Source organism: Oncorhynchus kisutch, linkage group LG4 (genome assembly GCF_002021735.2).
Source record: "Oncorhynchus kisutch isolate 150728-3 linkage group LG4, Okis_V2, whole genome shotgun sequence".
Classification (NCBI taxonomy): domain Eukaryota; kingdom Metazoa; phylum Chordata; class Actinopteri; order Salmoniformes; family Salmonidae; genus Oncorhynchus; species Oncorhynchus kisutch.
The window spans coordinates 28,140,867-28,162,523 of NC_034177.2; the positions used below are offsets into that span (position 1 = coordinate 28,140,867).

The following is a 21,657-nucleotide window of genomic DNA, read 5'->3' on the forward strand; positions in this document are numbered from 1 at the left end:
TTCCTCAGTATTGAAAAAAAGAAAACGTTTTTTTTTAATGGCTACCATTTCCTCTGTTGAAACTCAATATGCAGTATGATTTGTCCATTTAAATACATGATTACAACTAATCTGTGGAACAGAAAGTGATACAATGTGATGTCCCTTTTATCAGGATACTGAGGTCCACTGTGGGCTGTCCAGGTGTGAACACTACTATTCTGACTGCTAAATCACAATTCCTCAAAAACACTACTGTGGTCCACATTTCCTAATTAGGTGTGCTTGCTGAAAGTAAAGCACAACTTTAGAAACTGTTCATGCTTATTATAATAATAATAAATAATAATAATTTAGCTGGAACCTCTAGCGCCAAAACCGTAAAAGCTACAAACACCAAAACAGCTTTAAAACATCCAGACTACCATTGGTTAGTGTGCTTGAAAAAAACATTTTGATACTTCTTATACTTTTCACACTGCAACCACATTTGCATAAATCCCAATGCTTTTCAATGGTCATAGACTTGAATGGGGAAAATGTCCACCGTAACTAGTGCAGACCGGTCTGAAATACTGTCTTTGGAAAATTACTTCCCTGTTGTCACGACTTCTATCGAAGTCGAAGCCTCGCCTTGTTCGGGCGGTGTTCGGCAGTCGAAGTCACAGGTCTTCTAGCCATCATTGATCCATTTTTCATTTTCCATTGGTTTTGTCTTGTCTTCTTACACACCTGGTTTCAATCCCATTCATTACCTGTTGTGTATTTGACCCTCTGTTTCCCCTCATGTCTTTGTCAGAGATTGTTTGTATTTCAGTGTTGTGTTGTTTTTGAACTGGTGTGCGATGGGTCCACGTACCCACTTTGTTTATTGTTACAGTTAGTGTTTGGAGTATGTTTTGTTTATTGTTATTAAATAACTCCAATACACTCCATTTGATTCTCCCTGCCACCTATACACACGACTCTGACAGAATCTCTGACCAAAAAATGAAGTCAGCAGGAGAAGGTACCCGGCCATGGAGGTGGAGGAGCGCGTCATGGAACACACAGAGATGATTGACAATCTGAGCTCCGCCAAGGATCGCTGCCTTCAACAGCACAACCAGGGTCTCCCCTGAGCGCCCTTTCCCCGCCTGAACCCAGCAGGATCCATTTATCCCTGCCTAAGGGGTACGACGGAGATACTGCCGGCTGCCAGGGTTTGCTCCTCAAACTAAGCTTGTATCTGGCCACGGTCCATCCAGCTCCATCGGACCGTGAGAAGAGTTACGCCCTCATCTCGTGCCTCACCGGGAAAGCCCTGGAGTGGGCCAGCGCTGTGTGTAGAGGAGGTTGCGGCGTTAGACCATTTTGAGGAGTTCACCTGCCATTTCAGGACAGAATTCGACCACCCACCCAAAGGCAGAGTGTCTGGTGAGCGCCTCTACCATCTGAGGCAGGAGACGAGGGGCGCACAGGAGTTTGCTCTGGAGTTTAGGACCCTGGCTAACGGTGCTGGATGGAGCGACAGGGCCCTGATCAACCATTCCCGCTGTAGTCTACGCGAGGACGTCCATCGGGAGCTGGTCTGTAGAGACACCACCCTCACCTTCGACCAGCTGGTGGACATGTCCATCAGGCTGGACAACATGCTGGCTACTCGTGGACGTCTAGATCGGGGTGTGGTTGTTCCATCCTCCCGCACCCTCTCTCCTGTACCCATGGAGTTGGGAGGGATGGTGCGCAGGAAGACCGGAGGGGGTTCCCGCTCGAGCACCATATGTGGTCGCAGAGGTCACACTGCTGGTCGGTGCCGGGTTGGTTCCTCTGGGAATCAAGGCAGCAGGCAGGGCACTCTGGCGTCACCCCAGGTGAGTAGGCACCATTCTCATCCAGAGCCCTCTCTTGTAGATATGTTTGTCTCTGTCACTTTTCCTGAATTTTCCCCGCATTCCCAGTATAAGGCGCTAGTAGATTCATGTGCGGCTGGGAATTTCATTAATAAAAGAGTAGCTCATAGTTGAGGGATCCCCATTGTAGCTGTGGATATGCCTTCCCCCATGCCTTAGATAGTTGACCATTAGGGTCAGGGTTTATCAGGGAGGCCACTGCTCCTTTGTGTATGGTAACGCAGGGGGGTCACAAGGAAAATATTTGTCTTTTCCTTATTGATTCTCCTGCGTATTCTGTGGTGCTAGGCCTACCCTGGTTAGCTTGTCATAACCCCACTGTTTCTTGGCCACAGAGGGCTCTCACGGGGTGGTCGCGAGTAGGTCTCAAGTAGGTGTTTAGGGGTTTCCGTTGGTGCTACCACGGTGCTACCACCGTTGGTGCTACCACGGTGGAAAGTCCAGACCAGGTCTCCACCGTGCGCATTCCCCCAGAATATGCCGATTTGGCGACTCAATTACCACCCCATCGACGGGGGGATTGTGCGATAGATCTCCTGGTAGAAGCTGCATATCCCAAGAGTCACGTGTATCCCCTGTCGCAAGCGGAGACGGTGGCTATGGAGACATATGTCTCCGAATCCCTGCGTTAGGGGTACATTCAGCCCTTCATTTCACCCGTCTCCTCGAGTTTCTTTTTTGTGAAGAAGGATGGCGGTTTGTGCCCATGCATTGATTTTCGAGGTCTCAATAAAATCATGGTGAGGTATAGTTACCTGCTACCTTTTAACACCACGGCAATTGAGTCAATGCACAGGGCGCACTTCTTCACTAAACTGGATCTAAGGATGGCGTACAATCTGGTGCGTATTCGTAAGGGAGACGAGTGGAAGATGGGTTGACGAATGCTCCATCAGTCTTCCAGTCATTTGTAGACGAGATTTTCAGAGACCTGAATGGGCAGGGTGTAGTAATGATATCCTGATATACTCCGCTACACGCGCCGAGCATGTCCCTGGTGCGCAAAGTGCTTGGTCGCCTGTTGGAGCATGATCTATACGTTAAGGCTGAGAAATGCTTGTTCTTCCAACAATCCGTCTCTTTCCTAGGACATTGGATTTCCATGTCAGGAGTGGAGATGGAGAGCGACCGCATTGCAGCCGTGCGTAATTGGCCGACTCCCACCACGGTAAAGGAGGTGCAGCGATTCTTAGGGTTTGCCAACTACTACCGGAGGTTTATCCAGGGTTTTGATCAGGTTGCTGCTCCCATTACCTCACTGCTAAAGGGGGCCCCAGTGCGCTTGCAGTGGTCGGCTGAGGCGAACAGGGCTTTTAGGCACCTGAAGACTCTGTTTACCTCGGTTCCTGTGTTGGCTCATCCGGACTCCTCTTTGCCATTCATAGTGGAGGTGGAAGCATCCGAAGCTGGGGTAGGAGCAGTGCTCTCTCAGCGCTCGGGTACGTCACTGAAGCTCCGCCCCTGTGCCTTCTTCCTGCCGGAAGCTGGGCCCGCGGTTTGTGAGGCCATTTAAAGTCCTGAGGAGAGTGAACGAGGTATGTTACAGCTTCCCCCTGATTACCATATTAACCCCTCATCCCATGTGTCTCTCCTCAGGCCGGTGGTGGCTGGTCCGTGGGTTCTGTCACGACTTCCGCCGAAGTCAGCTCCTCTCCTTGTTCGGGCGGCGTTCGGCGGTCGACGTCACCGGCTTTCTAGCCATCGCCGCTCCATTTTTTATTTATCCATTAGTTTTGTCTTGTTCCCTGCACACCTGGTTTTCATTACCCAATCACAATAAATGTATTTATTCCTCTGTTCCCCCTCATGTCTTTGTGTGATTGTTTTGTGTTACGTGTCATTTTTGACACGCTATTTCTGGTGTGCTTTTATTCAGTGTTTTATATTCACAAGGTATGTTCATTTGTTTGTACTTTATTGTTGTGACTGTTTGCGCGTTTTTGCACTTTGTCATATTGGATGGAGGTTTCGACGCAGTGGCATCCGTCTGTTGGTTTCTCCTGCCTAAATAAAGTGTGCGCTTGTTCACAACTCTCTGCTCTCCTGCACCTGACTCCGCTCCCAGTACGCACACCATTGACAGCACCTCTATACAATGTATTAACACTGTTCAGTGACACAGTACCATCCGATAGGTACCACTTGCCATCCCTCTACCCCCTTTGTGCCAGGGCTACGGTCACATGACCATGGCACAGCAGGTGTGGAGATTTTCCACTTGAAGCTAGAGTTAAGACGACATTACTGTAATTAGTCATGTGAGTCTATATTAAAGTATGCCACGTTGCCCTTAACCGTATTTAAATAACCTTACGGGCAATATTGTTGTCCATGTGAACCTAAATCACACTGTAATGAGAAAATGGCTACAAACATGCACACAGTTAAGAAACAGTGAGGTCTATGAGGGGACAGACTGGCTAGCCAAGGTAGGATTAGCCTCTAGGATAAATCTGTGAATCTCATGCAAAAGATACTAATGGCATAGCAATGACAGATGAGTGACATGAACACATTGGTCGGATTACCCTCTCTTTATCTTGCTGTCTTCAACTAACACAGGTGACTTCCATCCAAAGTGGTGACTCAACATGGCTATTTCTTAACACACTTTTATACCATCCCGTTTGGGGAATGGTCTGGCATTTTTCAAAGTGATCACTACGTCCATTGGCAATTACTAAAACCTTTCATGATAAACTATTAAGACTTATTTGATCAGACTCCAGAAAATGAATACAAAAACAGTCTTCAGGCCAAAAAAATGAAACATTGTTGGGATTTTCACAATCAGATGGCAAATCTAACCAATAGTATGGGTAGATCACCTTTGCCATTAGTTACTTACTTGAAAGAGATTTTCTTTGTTTGACTGTCTGGGCTCCCCCTTATTACAGGACATCTATCAATGAAAGAAAAAGCAAGAAACTAACCATGAGTACATGTACATTTTCAAAAGACTCATCATGCTACAGCATCCTCACAAAGAGACAATGACAGAGTACAGTATAGTCCCCAAGTTAACGGCCAAAAAGGCAATAGGAAAGCGCTCAGTGCCTTTTAACGACCGACTTGAGATATTAAAGTCGTAGAAACAGAGAGACAAGCTCTATGAAAGGGATCTGTTAACTCCTGATCAAGGCAGGTGGCATGAAGGTTAAGGTTTGGCTTCAACACCAGCTAGATCACTTACGGTATGCTCTGGCATAAAAGGCAGATATTGACATGGTTGCCCTATCTATAAACTAGCACTTTAAATATTTTCTCCTCTTTGGAAACCCAGTTACTCACGAATTTCAGAGATATTAATCACATTCGGTATTTGATAAGACATTTCTAATTCCTCTGTAGATATGGTCGAAACATTTGAGAAAAATGTATTGTGTAATTTTCAGTAAAAATGGGCACATTACTTTGGTGAAGAACATAGTGTTGCTCTAGCAACAGGTGTGCTAATATTGCAATGAGAACATTGGCATTAAAGGGTACCCACTGCCATTATCAATCAGAAAGATTCTCCTAAACTGCATGAGACCATAGTAAATAGATATTAACATTCAATTTTATTCGATTCTTACAATAATCTTTGTTGCTTTACATCTTGTGGCTAATTCTACATGTTTAATTCATGGGTCTTTGTCCTCAGGTTCCAAATGGTGTATGACTTCTTATTAGATATGTGGCATGTCTCATTGTATTTTCTATTCTATAGTGTTACTTCAATTGTTTTACGCTAAAATGGTTTAGATCAGAGTTGTTGCTTTTGTCATTCCCATCCAACTAAAGGAGAATGTCAGCTTGACGGACTCTTGACCTGGATTCTCTGGTCATCTGATTTTAGCCAGGAGGTTATCTTGGAGTTGTCCTAACTAGCCTTCCATCATGTGATCTATGAGCAATGTAATGTGGACCTAATGACACGTCATCAGCAATGATATCCCCCTGTGTCATTTGGCAGTAGCTCATGACGCAAAAACTAAACTAGATTACGAAATGTTGTTATTACTAGTTGTTATAATTACTGCGCAACACCTCACATTTGAATTGCTGTCAGGTGAGCTCCAATTTATTTATTTATTTGCAATGTGAGTTTTCTCATTTGTCTTATTTTGCATTACTATGTTATTTGACAACTTTTTTCCAATATGAAAAGGATAGGAAAGGTTAACACACAACCCCCCACCCTCCATATCTTCACAAGCTGCCTTCCATAACAATGTGGATGAACTTTGTTGTGGACAATACTGAGACTTCAGGGATCTCATACTCTACCGTGTATGGTATGGTGGAATCACCTGGAAACAAGTGTGCTCAAGGCACGCTCCTTTTGGAAGGCCTACGGCAAAGAACATATGCATGTACAGCCATGGGGGTACATCACACCACAACAGCAGAAACACACACACACACACGCACACAAACACACCCACAAACACACACAAGCAAGCGTACACACACACCAACACACATGTACACACGACTTGAGCCACCCATCATGTGGGTATTTGGCCGAGAGGGCATTTCAACAACAAGATGTTTGAGGAAGAAAATATCTCCTTCCCCTTCTGTCAAACCCCAGCAGCAAAGCCTAGACCCCTGCTCAGCTTTCTTAGAACCTATCAGGGAATACATGTAGGCTGTGTTTTTCATAAAATTTTATATTATCACATTCTATTCTATTCTATAACATGACCAGAAAATCAGGTTAATTCAAATTGAACTTTTCAAGGGTCCAAGATTGTGCCTTTTGGTAGGCTACGTATTTAGCCTATAGAACATTGACGGAATTTTTCAGTTAAACTGAATAGAAAATTCAAAGGACACACAACACATACAGTGGGGTCCAAAATGATTGAAACCCTTAATAAAGATGATCAAAAATGACCATATAAAATATTTATAAAGGGTGTTCTTCAATCTTATAAAGGGTGTCAATAATTTCGAATTCCACTGTATATGGGTGCATTTCATTGAGACATGATAATGATCACCAGCTTAGTCAATGAAATTCAAACAAATAATATATTAAATGTATGTTTTATACACTGGACATTGTGTGACAAAAACATGTGTTTGGTAAGATATGACTGACTCACTCAACATTTCATTGTCTGATTATAGATGTTATACACACCTGTAGAATAGCTCCATACAGGCGCAGGAGGACGTTACGGGGTTCATCAACTACACTGGTTTGGGTGTCGGGCAGGGCGCAGAGGAAGAGCTTGTTGCTGAGGCCACCTCTGTCACAACATTACAAAAAAAACTAATCAAGTTCATAGAAGAGTCACATTCCCCCAGGTCAATGAATGTGGCGGGCTAAATAACATTTTTGTTCTAGGATAAAGCCCATAAATAATAAGTGATGCTTTAAAGGCCAAATACAGACGTTTTTATATCTATATCAAATCATTTCTGGGTAACAATTAAGTACCGTACTGCAATAGATTTCCATTCAAATGGGCAGATATAGCTTTTTAGCTAAAACTGTTTCTCAAGCAAGATTTCTGCTAGGACTGTCTGAGTGAGGAGGGAGAAACTGAAAATTAGCTGTTATTTGCAGAGAGGTTTGGAACTCTCTTTGTTATTGGTCTATTAACCAATTTACCACATGGTTATGTCACCATGGAAAACCGAAACTCCCACCAGCAACTATCAGGAAATAACACTGGTCATTTTTTTCTCACTCTTTAATAGTGTAAGTTTCAACAGCTGTTGTACAATATGATATAAAACAGGAATAACATAATTTTGACTGCACTGGGCCTTTAAATTCAAAAACACATAATACAATCCCATATAGACAAAGGAATCGTTTTAATTTGAAATTACATTACTTAGGTTTATCACAGTATCATATTCTCTGTTTATTAAACCCTATCATACCACTGGACACCATGATATGGAGGACCAAGCATGCCATAATAATAAATAAATACCTAAATAAATGAATAAACATACATAAATAAACAAATACATGAATAAATAAATAAACGCACACATAACTAGATAAATAAATGGATGAATGAATGCACACATATAGATAAAAAAATATTTAAATGAGTCACACTTTCATTCATTCATTTTATTAATTTAGATTATATTTTCATATATTTATTTCTGTATTTCTTCCTCCAATATGATGATGACGGGGTGTCAAGCAAATTTATGAATCTAGCAAACCATTGGTTAATCAATGTCACTGTCATGTCCTGACCTTAGAGAGCCTGTTTATTTCTCTATTTGGTTAGGTCAGGGTGTGATTTGGGTGGGCATTCTAGTTTTCTATTTCTTTGTTGGCTGGGTATGGTTCCCAACCAGAGGCAGCTGTCTATCGTTGTCTCTGATTGGGAATCATACTTAGGCAGCCTGTTTTCCACCTGAGTTTGTGGGATGTTGTTTTTGCACAGATGTAACAGTCACAGAGCATTGCTCGATTTAATTTGCCTGGGGTAAATTCAGTACAACAGAACAGTTTTCAACATTTAATTAAACAGAAACGATACTGTACTGAATGACCAGTTGAAAAACGGTGTGATTATGGTGGCCCAGAGGGTGATTGTATATGGTGTGTTGCACCAGGACTCTCTGTTATAACCTGAACTCTGGTGAATTCATCGGGAAACTTCCTCCAAAGAACTAATGGGTCCACCTCTGTGCCCATTGTAACAGCTAGCTGACCCAAGTTTTCGATGCATGCCTCTATAACCAGGGTCAGTGTGCTAGCTTAGCATATAGCGCTGCCTCCTTGAACATTCCACTGACTGGGCTTGAACGAGGGTCCTATACCTCACCAACACATGTGACTGCCAGCTTGACAACGTGTGAACCGAATGAGCTATACAATAGGTACCAATTGGATAGCTCCATCTGTGACATTTCAAGCTAGCTGTGGAGTGAGGTTATGGTACGTTCTTACCTTCATTTAGCCCTTGATCATGACTCTCAGTTCCATTACATTACACATAAGTGTCATTGGACGAAGGCGTCTTCTGTATGGGGAGCATTGTTAAGATTCGTCTGAACATTAACATGTATTGCTTGCGGTACGGGTTTGGAAGCATAAGGACCTTATCTTTAATTTTACCAAGAAATCTTTTTCTTCCAAACAACTCGGGAAGGGTAGTTTCCTCAGATGGAGGCACCCATAGCTGTATGGATCTGTGCAAAACTGCTACAGTAAGTGTATCTTTTTTATTTGAATGGTTATTTCTCGCTGATGAAAGATAAGGGCCATATGCTTCCAAAGCCATACTGCAAGCAATGATTATTGATGTTTTTAAATGTTAAAACAGCGTCCGGATTGTAGTTCACATGAGGCAGTTGTGGGCGACGCTAATGGCTGAGAACTGTAAGGAGTTCACAAGAGCTAACCTCCGTTACACCTCCACACGGAAAAGCAGGCAATCTGGAGAGGTGTTGTTTTCAGCAGCGTTAGCCAGCACTGCCAAGTCTCTTGCTACTGCTCGCCTGAATGCAGCCATCCTACTTGTCAGAAGAAGTGGGCTACTGTAGTTATCTACCGGTTGTAAATCTCTCAAATGTGTGTAGTTTGATTGTTTACAATTCGGACAATCGGCCAGAAAAAAGCAACACACAGTGAAATTGATCAACCAATGGTGTGTTAGATACCACCCACAGATGTTTGATTGACACCCCTTCATTATCATATTGGAGGGAGAAATACCTAAATTAATAAATATATAAATTAATACAATGAATGTGTGAATAATGATATAATAGATTAATAAATACTTGAATACATACAGATATGTAGAGAAAAATGAATGCATTTTGGTCAGTATTTATGTATTTCATTGCTCATTTATTTATGTGGAATTATTTATCTATTCATGTGAGCATTTATTTATTTATAATTATGGTAGGTTTGGTCTTCCACACCATCATGACTAGGGAGAGAAAAAGCTATGCTATGCATTTGCAAACGCAGCAAATAACGGTTTCTCTGTGTAATGTATGAAAATTTAATATTGATAAGTAATGGTTGGGCTCAAAGATTATATTTACCTTATTAAGCTGATTTGAAAGTCCTCTTCTGTCACCGTTTTCCACGCACCGTGGAGAAATTCTTTGCACCATAAATATGCCTTGCGCTTCGTGTCCAGGTCGGGCTCATCCGGCCGGATGATGTCCTTGCATTCATCCTCAGTATCTGGCTGCACCTCAAGTGCGTTTTCAGTGATCAACAAACCCAACGACATAGAAGGGGAGGATGACACCCCGTTGATGAATTTCGTCTTCATGTTGTCTTAAAATTAATACTAAATAACCTACAGTTTGAATTAATTAGATACAATAAAAGGAAATGTAGAATCAGGCTTGCTTCGACAAAAAATACTCAGATTTGATTTCAAGCAATGTGTTTTTAATCAATCTAGAAAATATGCGTCTCGGGTTTATTCAAACAGCAGAGTAGACAAGACCGTTAAATGTCAAGGAGTGAATCGACTGAAGAAACACTACTGGTTACACCAGTCAATAGGCTGAAATCGACGGGGGTTGCACGGATTGCACGTAGGGTTTGCATCTATACGTCATACTACCACACCCATTCTCTTACCTCATTGGTTGGCGCAGGCACGTCATTTTAGGAGCAAAATAGAGACAGCCCAGCACCATTTCCCATGCATGGTAAAGGCCTTCTTGTAGCTGATCACAAATATTATTTTGTGGTGCTATGATAAACCTGACCAAAATATTGTTTACATTAGGCTATGCTATGGATTATGCTATTGTTACCCAAGATTGACTAATTAGCTTTCTCTAAAACAACTTCCACCTCAATGAGAGATGGGATTTTATATTTTCACAATGCATTTCCTACAAATGTGTTGACTATGCAATGTTTGTGCTGATCAGTGTGCACAAAATGGCAATTTAATATGGGAAAAGCTGAGCTGCTGAGGTGAAGTCTGTGTACCCAAGTAGACTTCAAATGCTATTTTGTCCCATTGCCCACTCTCAAGTATCGGTAGCTAGTATTCCATCCAATTGGTGACAGTGTCACGTTTCTTCAAAATCGAACCCAGAAGCAGACCAGGACAAGGAGAGTAGGAAGAAGGTGAGTATTTATTTACAAGTGAATGTGAATGGGTAGATATATCCAGGTGGCGTAGCGGGCAGCGGTGGTGAGTTGATGGGAGTAAATAGGTGGATCCAATGGGGAAGCGGAATCCTCCGACGACCAGGCGGGAATGGGGTAAATGATCCAGGTGAGTAACTGAAGACAGAACAAACGGAGGTAAGTTTAAGGCAAGCAAGACGTACAAAACAACAAAACAAATTATATCCAACTTGAGGCTGATACTATGGCACAACATACTGTTCATGGCTAACGATCCGGCAGGGAATGGTTGTCAGGTCCGGGCTTATGAAGAGGAGAGATGATGATCAGGACCAGGTGTGCAGATAGCTGATGGGATACAGGTGCGGGTAATCAGAACTCCCAACTGGCTACATTGCCCGGCAACCAGACAGGGTGCATTCCAGGACGCCGGAAAAAACACTCCAGGACAGAACACTGGCAAAAAACAGACTCAGGAAACGGGATTCGTGACAGACAGATTGTATATGATACATTTGATTTCCCACCAGAGTGGTATTTCCATCAAACTTACTTTTTAGCTGATAAAATGCTGTGTGAGATGACATAGTGCAATAAAATACCTTTTGCGCTAACTTTTTTATGTACAGAATAAAAAAAAAATATTCGTTTGTGTTTCCACCGAATTTTCAACTCTATCAATGGTTTTATCACACACACTTGCCCAACCTGGTTTTGGTGCATGCTCTACAGACACGTTTGCTGATAAAGTGGACAGAGTAGGTAAAGCCTTGCCTATATGTCAAAATATGGATAAAAACAAGACAATTGTCCCCCACAATGAAATCGGGCAGGGAACTATGGATCTGTTTTTATCCGTTAGTGTGTTCTTCACACGAAATATCTCAGACAGCTCTGGCCCGATTTTGACAAAACTTGGGTGAATGATGCGTCTTGCCAAAGAGATTCGGCATTTACAAAATTACATTGATTGCCCCATGGGGGGCGCTGCATCATTCGTGGGGGACGAAAGGTTTACTGTTGCATTGTTTTCTTTCTATAATTGGCAGCCAAGCACCGATCATCGTGTCACCAGCATCATTCAAATGATCGCCTACCCTCAATATTTATTGGAAATTTGCATGAAGCTCATCACTGTGCACCACTATAAGTTGAAGTTATTAAATAATTTAAATTCATAATAATTTATTGCACATGCCTATGAACTCTTCATACTTTTCCATGTCGTAGTAGGCTAAAACATCATTGCGTTTACTGCGACATTATGGGTTTTCTATCAATATTTGCAAATAAAAGTGTTTCCACCTAAGTTTTCGCATAATTTATTTCCCTGGGAAAAAAATTCGAGCATTTTGTTTGGTCGACGTTGGGAAATTTTACGGACAAATTTGATGTTTCCATAAGGCCTATTGTACTTTTTTTTATGAGTCAGGTCATTCATCATCTTTAAAATGGTTGGATGGAAACATGGTTAATGTCTTTAATGTCTCACTAAAAAGGCTACATATTATTTCAAGACACCTCATACAGTTTTCAAAGAATGCAGGCGCAGCCATAAACTAGGTGTTCATCCAATTGGCAACATTTTTCGTGTGAATATTCTAGAATACGCATTAAGAAAATATACACATTTTCCTACCAGTGGTGTTTCCACGAAATTGATTTGTTGCAGATAAAAATCAGTGCGTGATGACGTTTTTCATGATCAATACTTAAAAATATGTATTATGAACCACTAACCTTGTACCTTTTGTCCTCTGTAGTTGTGTGCCTTTGTTTGCTGAAATCCATGCTTTTTCAATGAACATAATCAAATACAACCACCAACTATTTCCTTGTTAAGATTCAATTGGCACATGTGCATTTGCCATCTTAGAACAACTGCAATGAGCAATCTGTGATTGTATATGATTAACATTTATTGTAAAAGTGTGGATTTCACCAATGGACAAACATAGGTACAAGGTTAGCGTATTGACCTTGGACGAATCAATGTAGTCAGAGCTGAATTCCACAACGCCTGGCCTCTGCTATACTCCATTGGTGGAGTTCATCAAAAGCTTCCTTCACAATGGAGTGGAGTTTAGTCAGCTCAGCTAGTCATTCATCTGCATAAAATGTTTGGATTAAAACCTATAATAAGTGAATTAATAGGATATTTATGGGGGGCAGCTATTATGAATGTAATATTGTACCATCTAAACAACCATGAAATATATTATGCAGAAATCACTCCGTCACTGTCTGGTTGCAAAAACTCTAATAGCTCGCCTAATTTCAGTTGTGACAAAACAAGCAAGTATAGTGTAGAGAATCAACGTACCATCTAAACCACTGTGAAATATATTTTCCATAACCAAAAATGTTTGATGCTGGTATACGAAAATGAGAGTAAGACGCAAAAACGAAACTTAAGAACGGGAAGCATAGAAATAGAGCACATATTGCAGCTTTAACTCCGCATTGTTGGGGTGGGCTAGTAAGCAAGCATTTCACGGTTAAGTCTACACCTGTTGCATTCGGTGCATGCGATTAATAAAAGTTGATTTTAGAAAGTTACAGAATGTTCCTTCCTTAGTTAAATACCACAAAAGAGAACGTCCCAAATAAACAGCAGCTTAGCACAGCAGGTCATGAAGACAAAACACTTGGAAGAAACCTTTAATTTGAGTACTTAAAACTGTAAAATAAAAACAAGCATTTGTGATTTGCATTACATAAACTACATTCACCAGAAATAAGGACACGTTTAGTAGTTTTTTTCTGAGGTAGAAAAACAATTAAACATGGAGATAAATGTTAAGAATTACATACATTAAGTTATAGAATGCACAACCATATATATGAAATTCAACTGTAATTCTCAACATTATACAAGCAACTCAAAAAGGTACACTACATGACCAAAAGTATGTGGCCACCCCTTCAAAATAGTGGATTTGGCTATTTCAGCCACACCCATTGCTGACAGGTGAATAAAATTGAGCATAGCCATGCAATCTCCATAGACAAACATTGACAGAATGGCCTGTACTGAAGAGCTCAGTGACTTTCAACATGGCACCGTCATAGGGTGCCACCTTTCCAACGAATCATTTAATCAAATTTCTGCCCTGCTAGAGCTTCCCCGGGCAACTGTAAGTGCTGTTATTGTGAAGTGGAAATGTCTAGGAGAAACAATTGCAAAGTGGTAGGCCATACAAGCTCACAGAATGGGACCGCTGAGTGCTGAAGCGCATAAAAATAGTTTTGCAACCGAGGAGATACTGACTACTGAGTTCCAAACTGCCTTTGCAAGCAACGGAAGCACAATAACGGTTTGTCAGGAGATCATGAAATGGGTTTCCATTGCCGAGCATCCGCACACATGCCTAAGATCACCAGGTGCAACGCCAAGCGTCGGCTGGAGTGGTGTAAAACTTGCTGCAATTGGACTCTGGAGCAGCGAAAACATGTTCTCTGGAGTGATGAATCACGCTTTACCAACTGGCAGTCCAACGGACGAACGTGGGTTTGGCGGATGCCAGGAGAACGCTACCTGCCCGAATGCATAGTGCCAACTGTAAAGTTTGGTGGAGGAGGAATAATGATCTGGGGCTGTTTTTACATGATTCAGGCTATGCCCCTTAGTTCCAGTGAAGGGAAATCTTAACGCTACAGCATACAATGACATTCTTGACAATTCTGTGCTTCCATCTTTGTGGAAACAGTTTGAGGAAGGTATTTTCCTGTTTCAACACGATAATGACCCCATGCACAAAGCAAGGTCCATACAGAAATGGTTTGTCAAGATCGGTGTGTAAAAATTTGACTGGCCTGCACAGAGCCCTGACCTCAACCCCTTCGAACACCTTTGGGATGAATTGGAACGCCGAAAGAAAGTCCCCGCAGTAATGTTCCAACATCTAGTGGAAAGCCTTCCCAGAAGAGTGGAGGCTGTTATAGCAGCAAAGGAGGGACCAACTCCATATTAATGCCCATGATTTTGGAATGAGATGTTCAACGAACTTTTGGCCATGTAGTGTAGCTTAATCAAGACCACAGACAGTAGCCTACGAATGACAGCATACAGTGACAGGTCCACCAAAGTTGTACAACCGACTTTAAAATCAACCTAGTATAAAAAAAAACGATAGAGCAATTTAAGAAGTTGAGACATGCACATCATTCAAGCACAGCAGACAGAAAGTCATACAGATGAACCAATGGTGAACAAAATAGCAAAGAAAAAAATCTGATTTTCAAAGTGTTTGAATATCTACACTCCCAATGCCAGACCAAGTAAGTTGTAATGAATTTGTGATTGTTAAAACGGAGACTGAGAAGTGGTACAGTTTGAGAATTGAGTGACTTAGTGAAATGAATAGAATAAAAAGAAAATCTCTCTCTTCACAAACTGAAAAGTTAACATAATACATAATCACCAAGACATTTTGATTAATGAAGGAATTATTAAAAATGGGTCAAAAATGTCACAGACCAGCTCCCAGGAATCACTGGAAGTCAAACACATTTTCACAGACTTCCAGTAAGAAACAATTCTGTTCCTTTCAAACTCTCAAAACAATATATAAAACACATTATTTTATATGCATGTATACACTGCCATGCGGACAAAAGCACATCAAGTGTGTTCCCAAAAGGTTCCATTCTTGTGAATGTCAGTGAAGCAAAATTTAGCATGTTTTCCCCACAAACAAGAAAAGGCTTTAAATATAATTAACAATTGTACAAAATAAAGCTGAAGATATAAAAATAAAGGCCTACACATATGCTATGTAAAATATACACATTCTACTATATGAATAACAAATCAAGTTCCATCATGTACAAAAATAGTTAACATTTTACAACAGCATGGGATTTTTTTGTTGACTTAAATCAACTAGTCAAATAAAGATCCATAAAGCTCATGCATTGACTGTGCGTGACTGATTTTCACGTCTCCTTGATGCAATATCAATATCTATAGAGTCTTTACCAACAATGAGGCGGAGGCGTTTTGTTGGTGGAAGTGGAATGAAATCGTCGAACTCTTCATGGTCAGAGTCAGAGACGTCGTCTTCATCCTCTTCTTCAGAGGAGGACGAGTCTTCCTCTGTGTCATCATGCATCCCAAATGTTGCTACAGTCGGCCCAAAGACCTCCCCTGCTTCCCTCTCTACTATACCCGTGAAGGGCCCAGTACCATGGTGATACTGGCTGAGCCTCCTGCTGTCCTGCTCACGCTGCAGCTGAATATGCAGTTTGGAGGAGCGGATGTGGTCCACAGGACTGAGGCCATGTTTGGAAGAGCGGATGTGGTCCACAGGACCGAGGCCATGTTTGGAGGAGCAGATGTGGTCCACAGGACCGAGACCATGTTTGGAAGAGCGGATGTGGTCCACAGGACCGAGACCATGTTTGGAAGAGCGGATGTGGTCCACAGGACTGAGGCCATGTTTGGAGGAGCAGATGTGGTCCACAGGACTGAGGCCATGTTTGGAGGAGCGGATGTGATCCACAGGACTGAAGCCATGTTTGGAGGAGCGGATGTGGTCCACAGGACTGAGGCCATGTTTGGCGGAGCGGATGTGGTCCACAGGACTGAGGCCATGTTTGGAGGAGCGGATGTGGTCCACAGGACTGAGGCCATGTTTGGAGGAGCGGATGTGGTCCACAGGACCGAGACCATGTTTGGAAGAGCGGATGTGGTCCACAGGACTGAGGCCATGTTTGGAGGAGCGGATGTGGTCCACAGGACTGAGGCCATGTTTGGAGGAGCGGATGTGGTCCACAGGGCTGAGGCCATGTTTGGAGGAGCGGATGTGGTCCACAGGACTGAAAGTCCCATTACTCAGTCTGGCTGCATAAGAACTCCTCTTGGTCTTTGCATGATGGTCCTTAACAAATTTCATGCTGGTCTTTGTGGAGCTGGAGGACTTGACAGGGTCTGCATCACCAGGCTCAATCCTACTGCTGCTGCTGTCCCTTCGTCTCCGCAGGGTCAACTTGGGGACACCTGAGTTGTTGTTGGCTAGGATCAGCTGGGAATCATAGCGCGTAATCTGCTGTTTCTTCTTCCCCTTACCAAGGTGGAGAAGCTTGTCTCCCTTAGACAGGTTGTAGGGCTCATGACCATCAGGCAGGCCTTGCAGCTCTTTCCTGCCATCAGCTATGTCTGTGGTGCAGGCTGTATGGTGCAGGTCTGTAACCTCCTCCTTGAGAAGGGATGCTGGTCGGAAAGAGTGCTCTTCCTGCTTTATCATTTGCTTATATCTGTGACAGTTCTCAGTCTTTGGACAGCTGATATCCAGGCTTGAGCTGTTCATCCAGTGACTGTCTGTGACACAATCTCCAAGGTCCATAGGCTTGGTCTTACTAACCACACCGCAGTGGATGGGTGGCAAGTTTGGTTCAAGTTTAATGTTGTCAGACTCCTGTGTGCCAACTGATGCTCTGGTTGAACTGCGAGTTCTGTGAGTGCATGCTAAACCATCAGGGCACCTATTAACATCTTTCACTGATTTCTGATGGTTTTCCTTCGCAGTATAGTGCTCAAGATCACCCCTTGTTCCCACCACTTGCACGGGCCCTTTCTTATCCATCTCTCTCTTTTGTGAGACCCTGTTATTGACATATTCTGTGGGGTCTTTAAGGCACAAACCCATAGCTTCCACCTCAATGGGGCACTTGTGGGCAGTTACCTGACACCTTCTTCCTAACTTGAGCAAAGGCTTTATGGACTTTGATTTTAGCCTCTTTGGCATGTTGGAGTTCTTTGAGTGTCTTTGATTGAACGATGAGGTAGGGATAGGCATTTTGGACAGAGTTTGCCTGCTTAGAGCTTGTGAGTCACTGAGCCTTGTCACACTAGAGCGGGCTGTCCTCCCTACTGCTAAGATGTGAACAGAAAAGAAGAAATAACGTCAGAACAGTCATTCAAATGTTTGAGAAACAGGACAACCTACATACATTCATTGTAAAATTACAATGTATTATAATATTAGTATGTACCATAAAAAGTTACAGTTCTTAATACAAGTACAGCATGTCACGTAAGTGTTATAATTGACCAATAGTAGCTCAGGAGTATTTTTTAGTTGCCAGGAGATCTGCATTGACCCTTCTATTTTATTTTTGCACTGACTCTATGCATACTCAAACTGACACACCAACACACTTCATTTGCTCACACACGCGCACTCAAACACAATCATCATACAGTACATGCTGCTACTCTGCTTATCATATATCCTGATGCCTAGTCACCTTACCCCTATACATATCTAACCCTACCACTCCAGTATCCCTACACATTGTAAATGACCTAACCCTGGAACTCTGTCGTGACCGGCCGCGACCGGGAGGTCCGTGGGGCGAAGCACAATTGGCCTAGCATCGTCCGGGTTAGGGAGGGCTTGGCTGGTAGGGATGTCCTTGTCTCATCGCGCACCAGCGACTCCTGTGACGGGCCGGGCTCAGTGCGCGCTAACCAAGGTTGCGCGCATTGGTGCGCACCAATTGGTCCGACACATTGGTGCGGCTGGCTTCTGGGTTGGATGCGCGCTGTGTTAAGAAGCTGTGCGGCTTGGTTGGGTTGTGCAAGCACAACTTGCCCAAGCACAAAATGCCTAAATTGTCTGTCTTTCACTTAAACAATGGGGAGGACCCAATAAGATAAGTTTCAGGCTACTGGAATTCTTTGTATTTTGGTTGTTGCCCAATGGGGCAACCACAGAGCAGGCTCAACTTGGCCTAGTCTAGAAAATAGGGCAACCATTAATGTCAATCCCTCCTCAACCTCAAAGGTGCACTTACATGGATGTGTGTCATGATTTTCCTGAGAGTCTGGATCCATATTAGAGCCTTCCAACTGACTGCCAGAGCATTTGCTGTCTTCTAGTTTCTTCAGCCGATTGAGACGTTTGTCTGTCTCTCTCAGGCCATACATGCTGTTGATAATTGGAGTGGGTGTAGGCTGTCCAGTCTTCGATTTGAAAGCACCAGCACCTCGTCTGAAGGGAGTAGAAATGATAAAGATGTGAAATCTCAAAATCCTAGTCAATGTATGACTCATTATTCTACATATAAAGTAACGACAAGTTTGATATTTAAGCAAGAAATGAATGATACCTTTCACATGTGTAACATTCACATAGTTCATTATTTTCCCCAAAGAAGCCATCTCCATAATAACAGGAGATCTCTTCTCCGGGTTCAATATCCCCAAGAACCTTGACACAAGCTGTATCTCGCCCAGTGGAAACAAACTGTAACAACATATACAGAAAAAGGTGTTATTTATTTCCACAATTCACTTCCTTTTTACATATTACCTTTGATTTGCAGGCATAGTTATTACTTACCTTGCAATTTGGCCTGCAATCTGAAAAACAAAAAACATTTGTTTAGTCTCTTAATACTAGTATTTTAATTATAGTATACGTGTGTTGGATGAGGCAGATACAGTTGGTGTCAAGTGCATGGGTATGCATACCATGGTTGATGAAGGCTGCAGGTCCCAGCCACAGTTGAGCACAGTTCTTGCGGGTGGAGTACATCACACTGAAGTCATTTTCTCCATGTCGCAGTAACACACTTTCCTCATTCTGCGATAGCTCAGCGATGCAGCCCACCAGGTATTCTATCTTATCATTGGTTTTCCTTGGGATAATGTGAATAAGGAATATTTGAGTTTGTAAAAATGACTATATACTTAGTGCAACATTTTGTTATAACTAAATGCAGACTACTACAATTTAATTTGGATACTTACCAGTCTTTTGTTGCTACAATTTTGGCTCCATTCTGCTCAGAGGAATAACGATTGCAAGGAAGTATTTCAAACCCACTGTTCGTTGCAAACATTCGTAGGTAAACAAAAACCTGCCCAAACACAAAAAAATAGTGTTAACATTTTCATTTTGATGGGTCATGCTTTTTGCTCAACAATGGATATTTCTAGATAACTTACATGCTCTTTGAAGAGTTTGCCCTGTGCCTTCGTCTTGTGCGGAAAGTGGTGTCTTGACCAGTCCCCTGCAGTCAAGGCATGGAAGGCCTTCTCAAGGTTGTCATGTTTTTTAAAGCACTCTAGCACCTCCTTCAACTGTCTATGTCGGTCCTTGACAGGTCGAAACCTAAAAGTACACCATAGACAGTCAATTTCGTAACTTTGGCTGCTTACTTATGCCCAAGTCATTATATGACAAATGTGTACAATTGTGAGCCAGAAAGAAACAAACCTCCGATTCATCTTATGGGTCTGGAAGCCGAGGTAGGGGTCCAGAATAAGGCTTGTAGTCAAGTCATCATTCTCACAGAGCTCTTTTGCAGTCATACCAGATGATGGGGTATGACGTCTCTCTGCCTCTAGGGTAGAACTGCTGACACCTGAGGTGAGAGGGAGGAGATGAGGAGAGACAAAAAACTTGAACAATTAAACCATTTAAAAATCAGGAAAAACTGCAGTGTAATTTATTTATGAAGCTGAAAGGGGTCATTTATGGTTCTGTAATTGTGTGGTGAGCATTGCCAAAGGAAAGCACTTACGTGGACTACATCTCCTGCTTCTAAAGGAGCCCTTGCTCTGTCGCAGCGACCTGGCCGAGGTTATGGATAGATCACTGGAGAATCTGCTGCCATGCCGCCTGCCATTCAACACCATGTTCTTTGATTCCCCCATCTACTTCATTACGCCAGAGTCAGGCGCATATACTCTAATCTGTGCTTGAAGATCTGCAGAGTGAGGATGAGGGGAGGCTAGCGTGGTTTAATCTTCTGTTGATATAGACAAGAATTTAGCACTATGCATTCTGGACCTAAACAAAGAAACAAACAGGTTTGAGAGTAAAGACTTGTAGGCAATGCACTTGTTGGCACTGTAAGCAAATAAATTAAGCAGAAAGTGGGGCACCACAAAACAAACAGAGATCCTGAACGGATTGTAGCTAGCTAATTCATGGCTTATCAAATGATGCCATCTTGTGGTTGCTTGTCAACTTTGAGTTTCCATAGCATTGCATTTCATCGTGGTTATTAATTTAGTCTTTCTCGAAAGGCAAAACAAGCAATGCACCTGCAGAAATAGGGTCGTGCTAGCCAGTGTAATGTGGCACAATAATCAATTAACTAATGCTTGAAAGTTTATAAATGGGTAACTAACGTTAGGCTAGCATGTCAACACCCCCATGACTCATGAGGTCTGATTAGAGGCTATGCGTTTTCTGGTTACCTAGCAGAGGCTTCACATCTAATTAAATAGCCAGAAGTTAGGACTACATGCCATTAGTACTAACGTTACATGCTCTGCTTTTTTAAAGTGTGTTCTTCTCACTTAGCTAGCTAAATAATAACAAGCGAATGCTACAGCAAAACATCACAACAACAATTGCTAGCTAGCTTGCTAACGTTAGTAAGCTAACATTGTTCCACAAAAAAAAGTCCATGAAATATCAGTAAAAAAAAGTGTCGCTGGTAAGACAAACTGTCTAAAATACTCACTTTGTTATTCAAGCGTTTGTACTATTACGTGATTCATCCTGCAATCCGAGATCTGAACAAATAAATACCATTAGTTTAAACGTCAGAGAAAACAAACATTTAAAATTGAAGATGGCGGCCAGGCGAAGATTGGGAGGGGGGGCTTGTCTGGACATATACACATATACATTGCTTGATTTTACGGCAGTTTGTTAGATAAACCAAGGACTGCATGTA

The 21,657-nt window shown here is 42.3% G+C and overlaps 2 protein-coding genes across 5 annotated transcripts in view; both read right to left on the bottom strand.

The window, feature by feature from the left end:
- LOC109889341 (choline kinase alpha) overlaps positions 1 to 10,378 on the bottom strand; it is a 32,044-nt gene extending 21,666 nt beyond the window's left edge. The window contains exons 1-3 of one of the 2 annotated variants that reach the window (XM_020480701.2): positions 9,900 to 10,378; positions 7,006 to 7,114; positions 4,720 to 4,773 (exon numbers count right to left, since the gene is read on the bottom strand). In XM_020480701.2, the coding sequence (XP_020336290.1) occupies positions 4,720 to 4,773; positions 7,006 to 7,114; positions 9,900 to 10,135 (399 nt within the window). In that variant the 5' untranslated portion in view covers positions 10,136 to 10,378. The remainder of the gene's footprint in view (positions 1 to 4,719; positions 4,774 to 7,005; positions 7,115 to 9,899) is intronic. The other variant, XM_020480702.2, reaches the window with a different exon arrangement.
- A 3,212-nt stretch (positions 10,379 to 13,590) lies between these two features.
- Positions 13,591 to 21,560, bottom strand: LOC109888842 (histone-lysine N-methyltransferase KMT5B). 3 transcript variants are annotated; one of them, XM_031822761.1, is made up of 10 exons: positions 21,442 to 21,560; positions 20,491 to 20,718; positions 20,184 to 20,331; positions 19,913 to 20,078; positions 19,715 to 19,824; positions 19,436 to 19,602; positions 19,305 to 19,324; positions 19,072 to 19,208; positions 18,757 to 18,953; positions 13,591 to 17,833 (listed from the first exon to the last, which is right to left on the bottom strand). In XM_031822761.1, exons 2-10 carry the CDS (start codon positions 20,621 to 20,623, stop codon positions 15,867 to 15,869), a joined length of 3,045 nt encoding a protein of 1,014 aa, XP_031678621.1. In that variant the 5' UTR covers positions 20,624 to 20,718; positions 21,442 to 21,560; the 3' UTR covers positions 13,591 to 15,866. The 3 variants fall into 3 exon arrangements, with proteins under 3 accessions (XP_031678621.1, XP_031678623.1, XP_031678622.1); XM_031822763.1 differs by having other exon boundaries at positions 20,491 to 20,676; positions 21,442 to 21,553; XM_031822762.1 differs by having other exon boundaries at positions 20,491 to 20,759; positions 21,442 to 21,547.
- Positions 21,561 to 21,657: the final 97 nt, after the last annotated feature.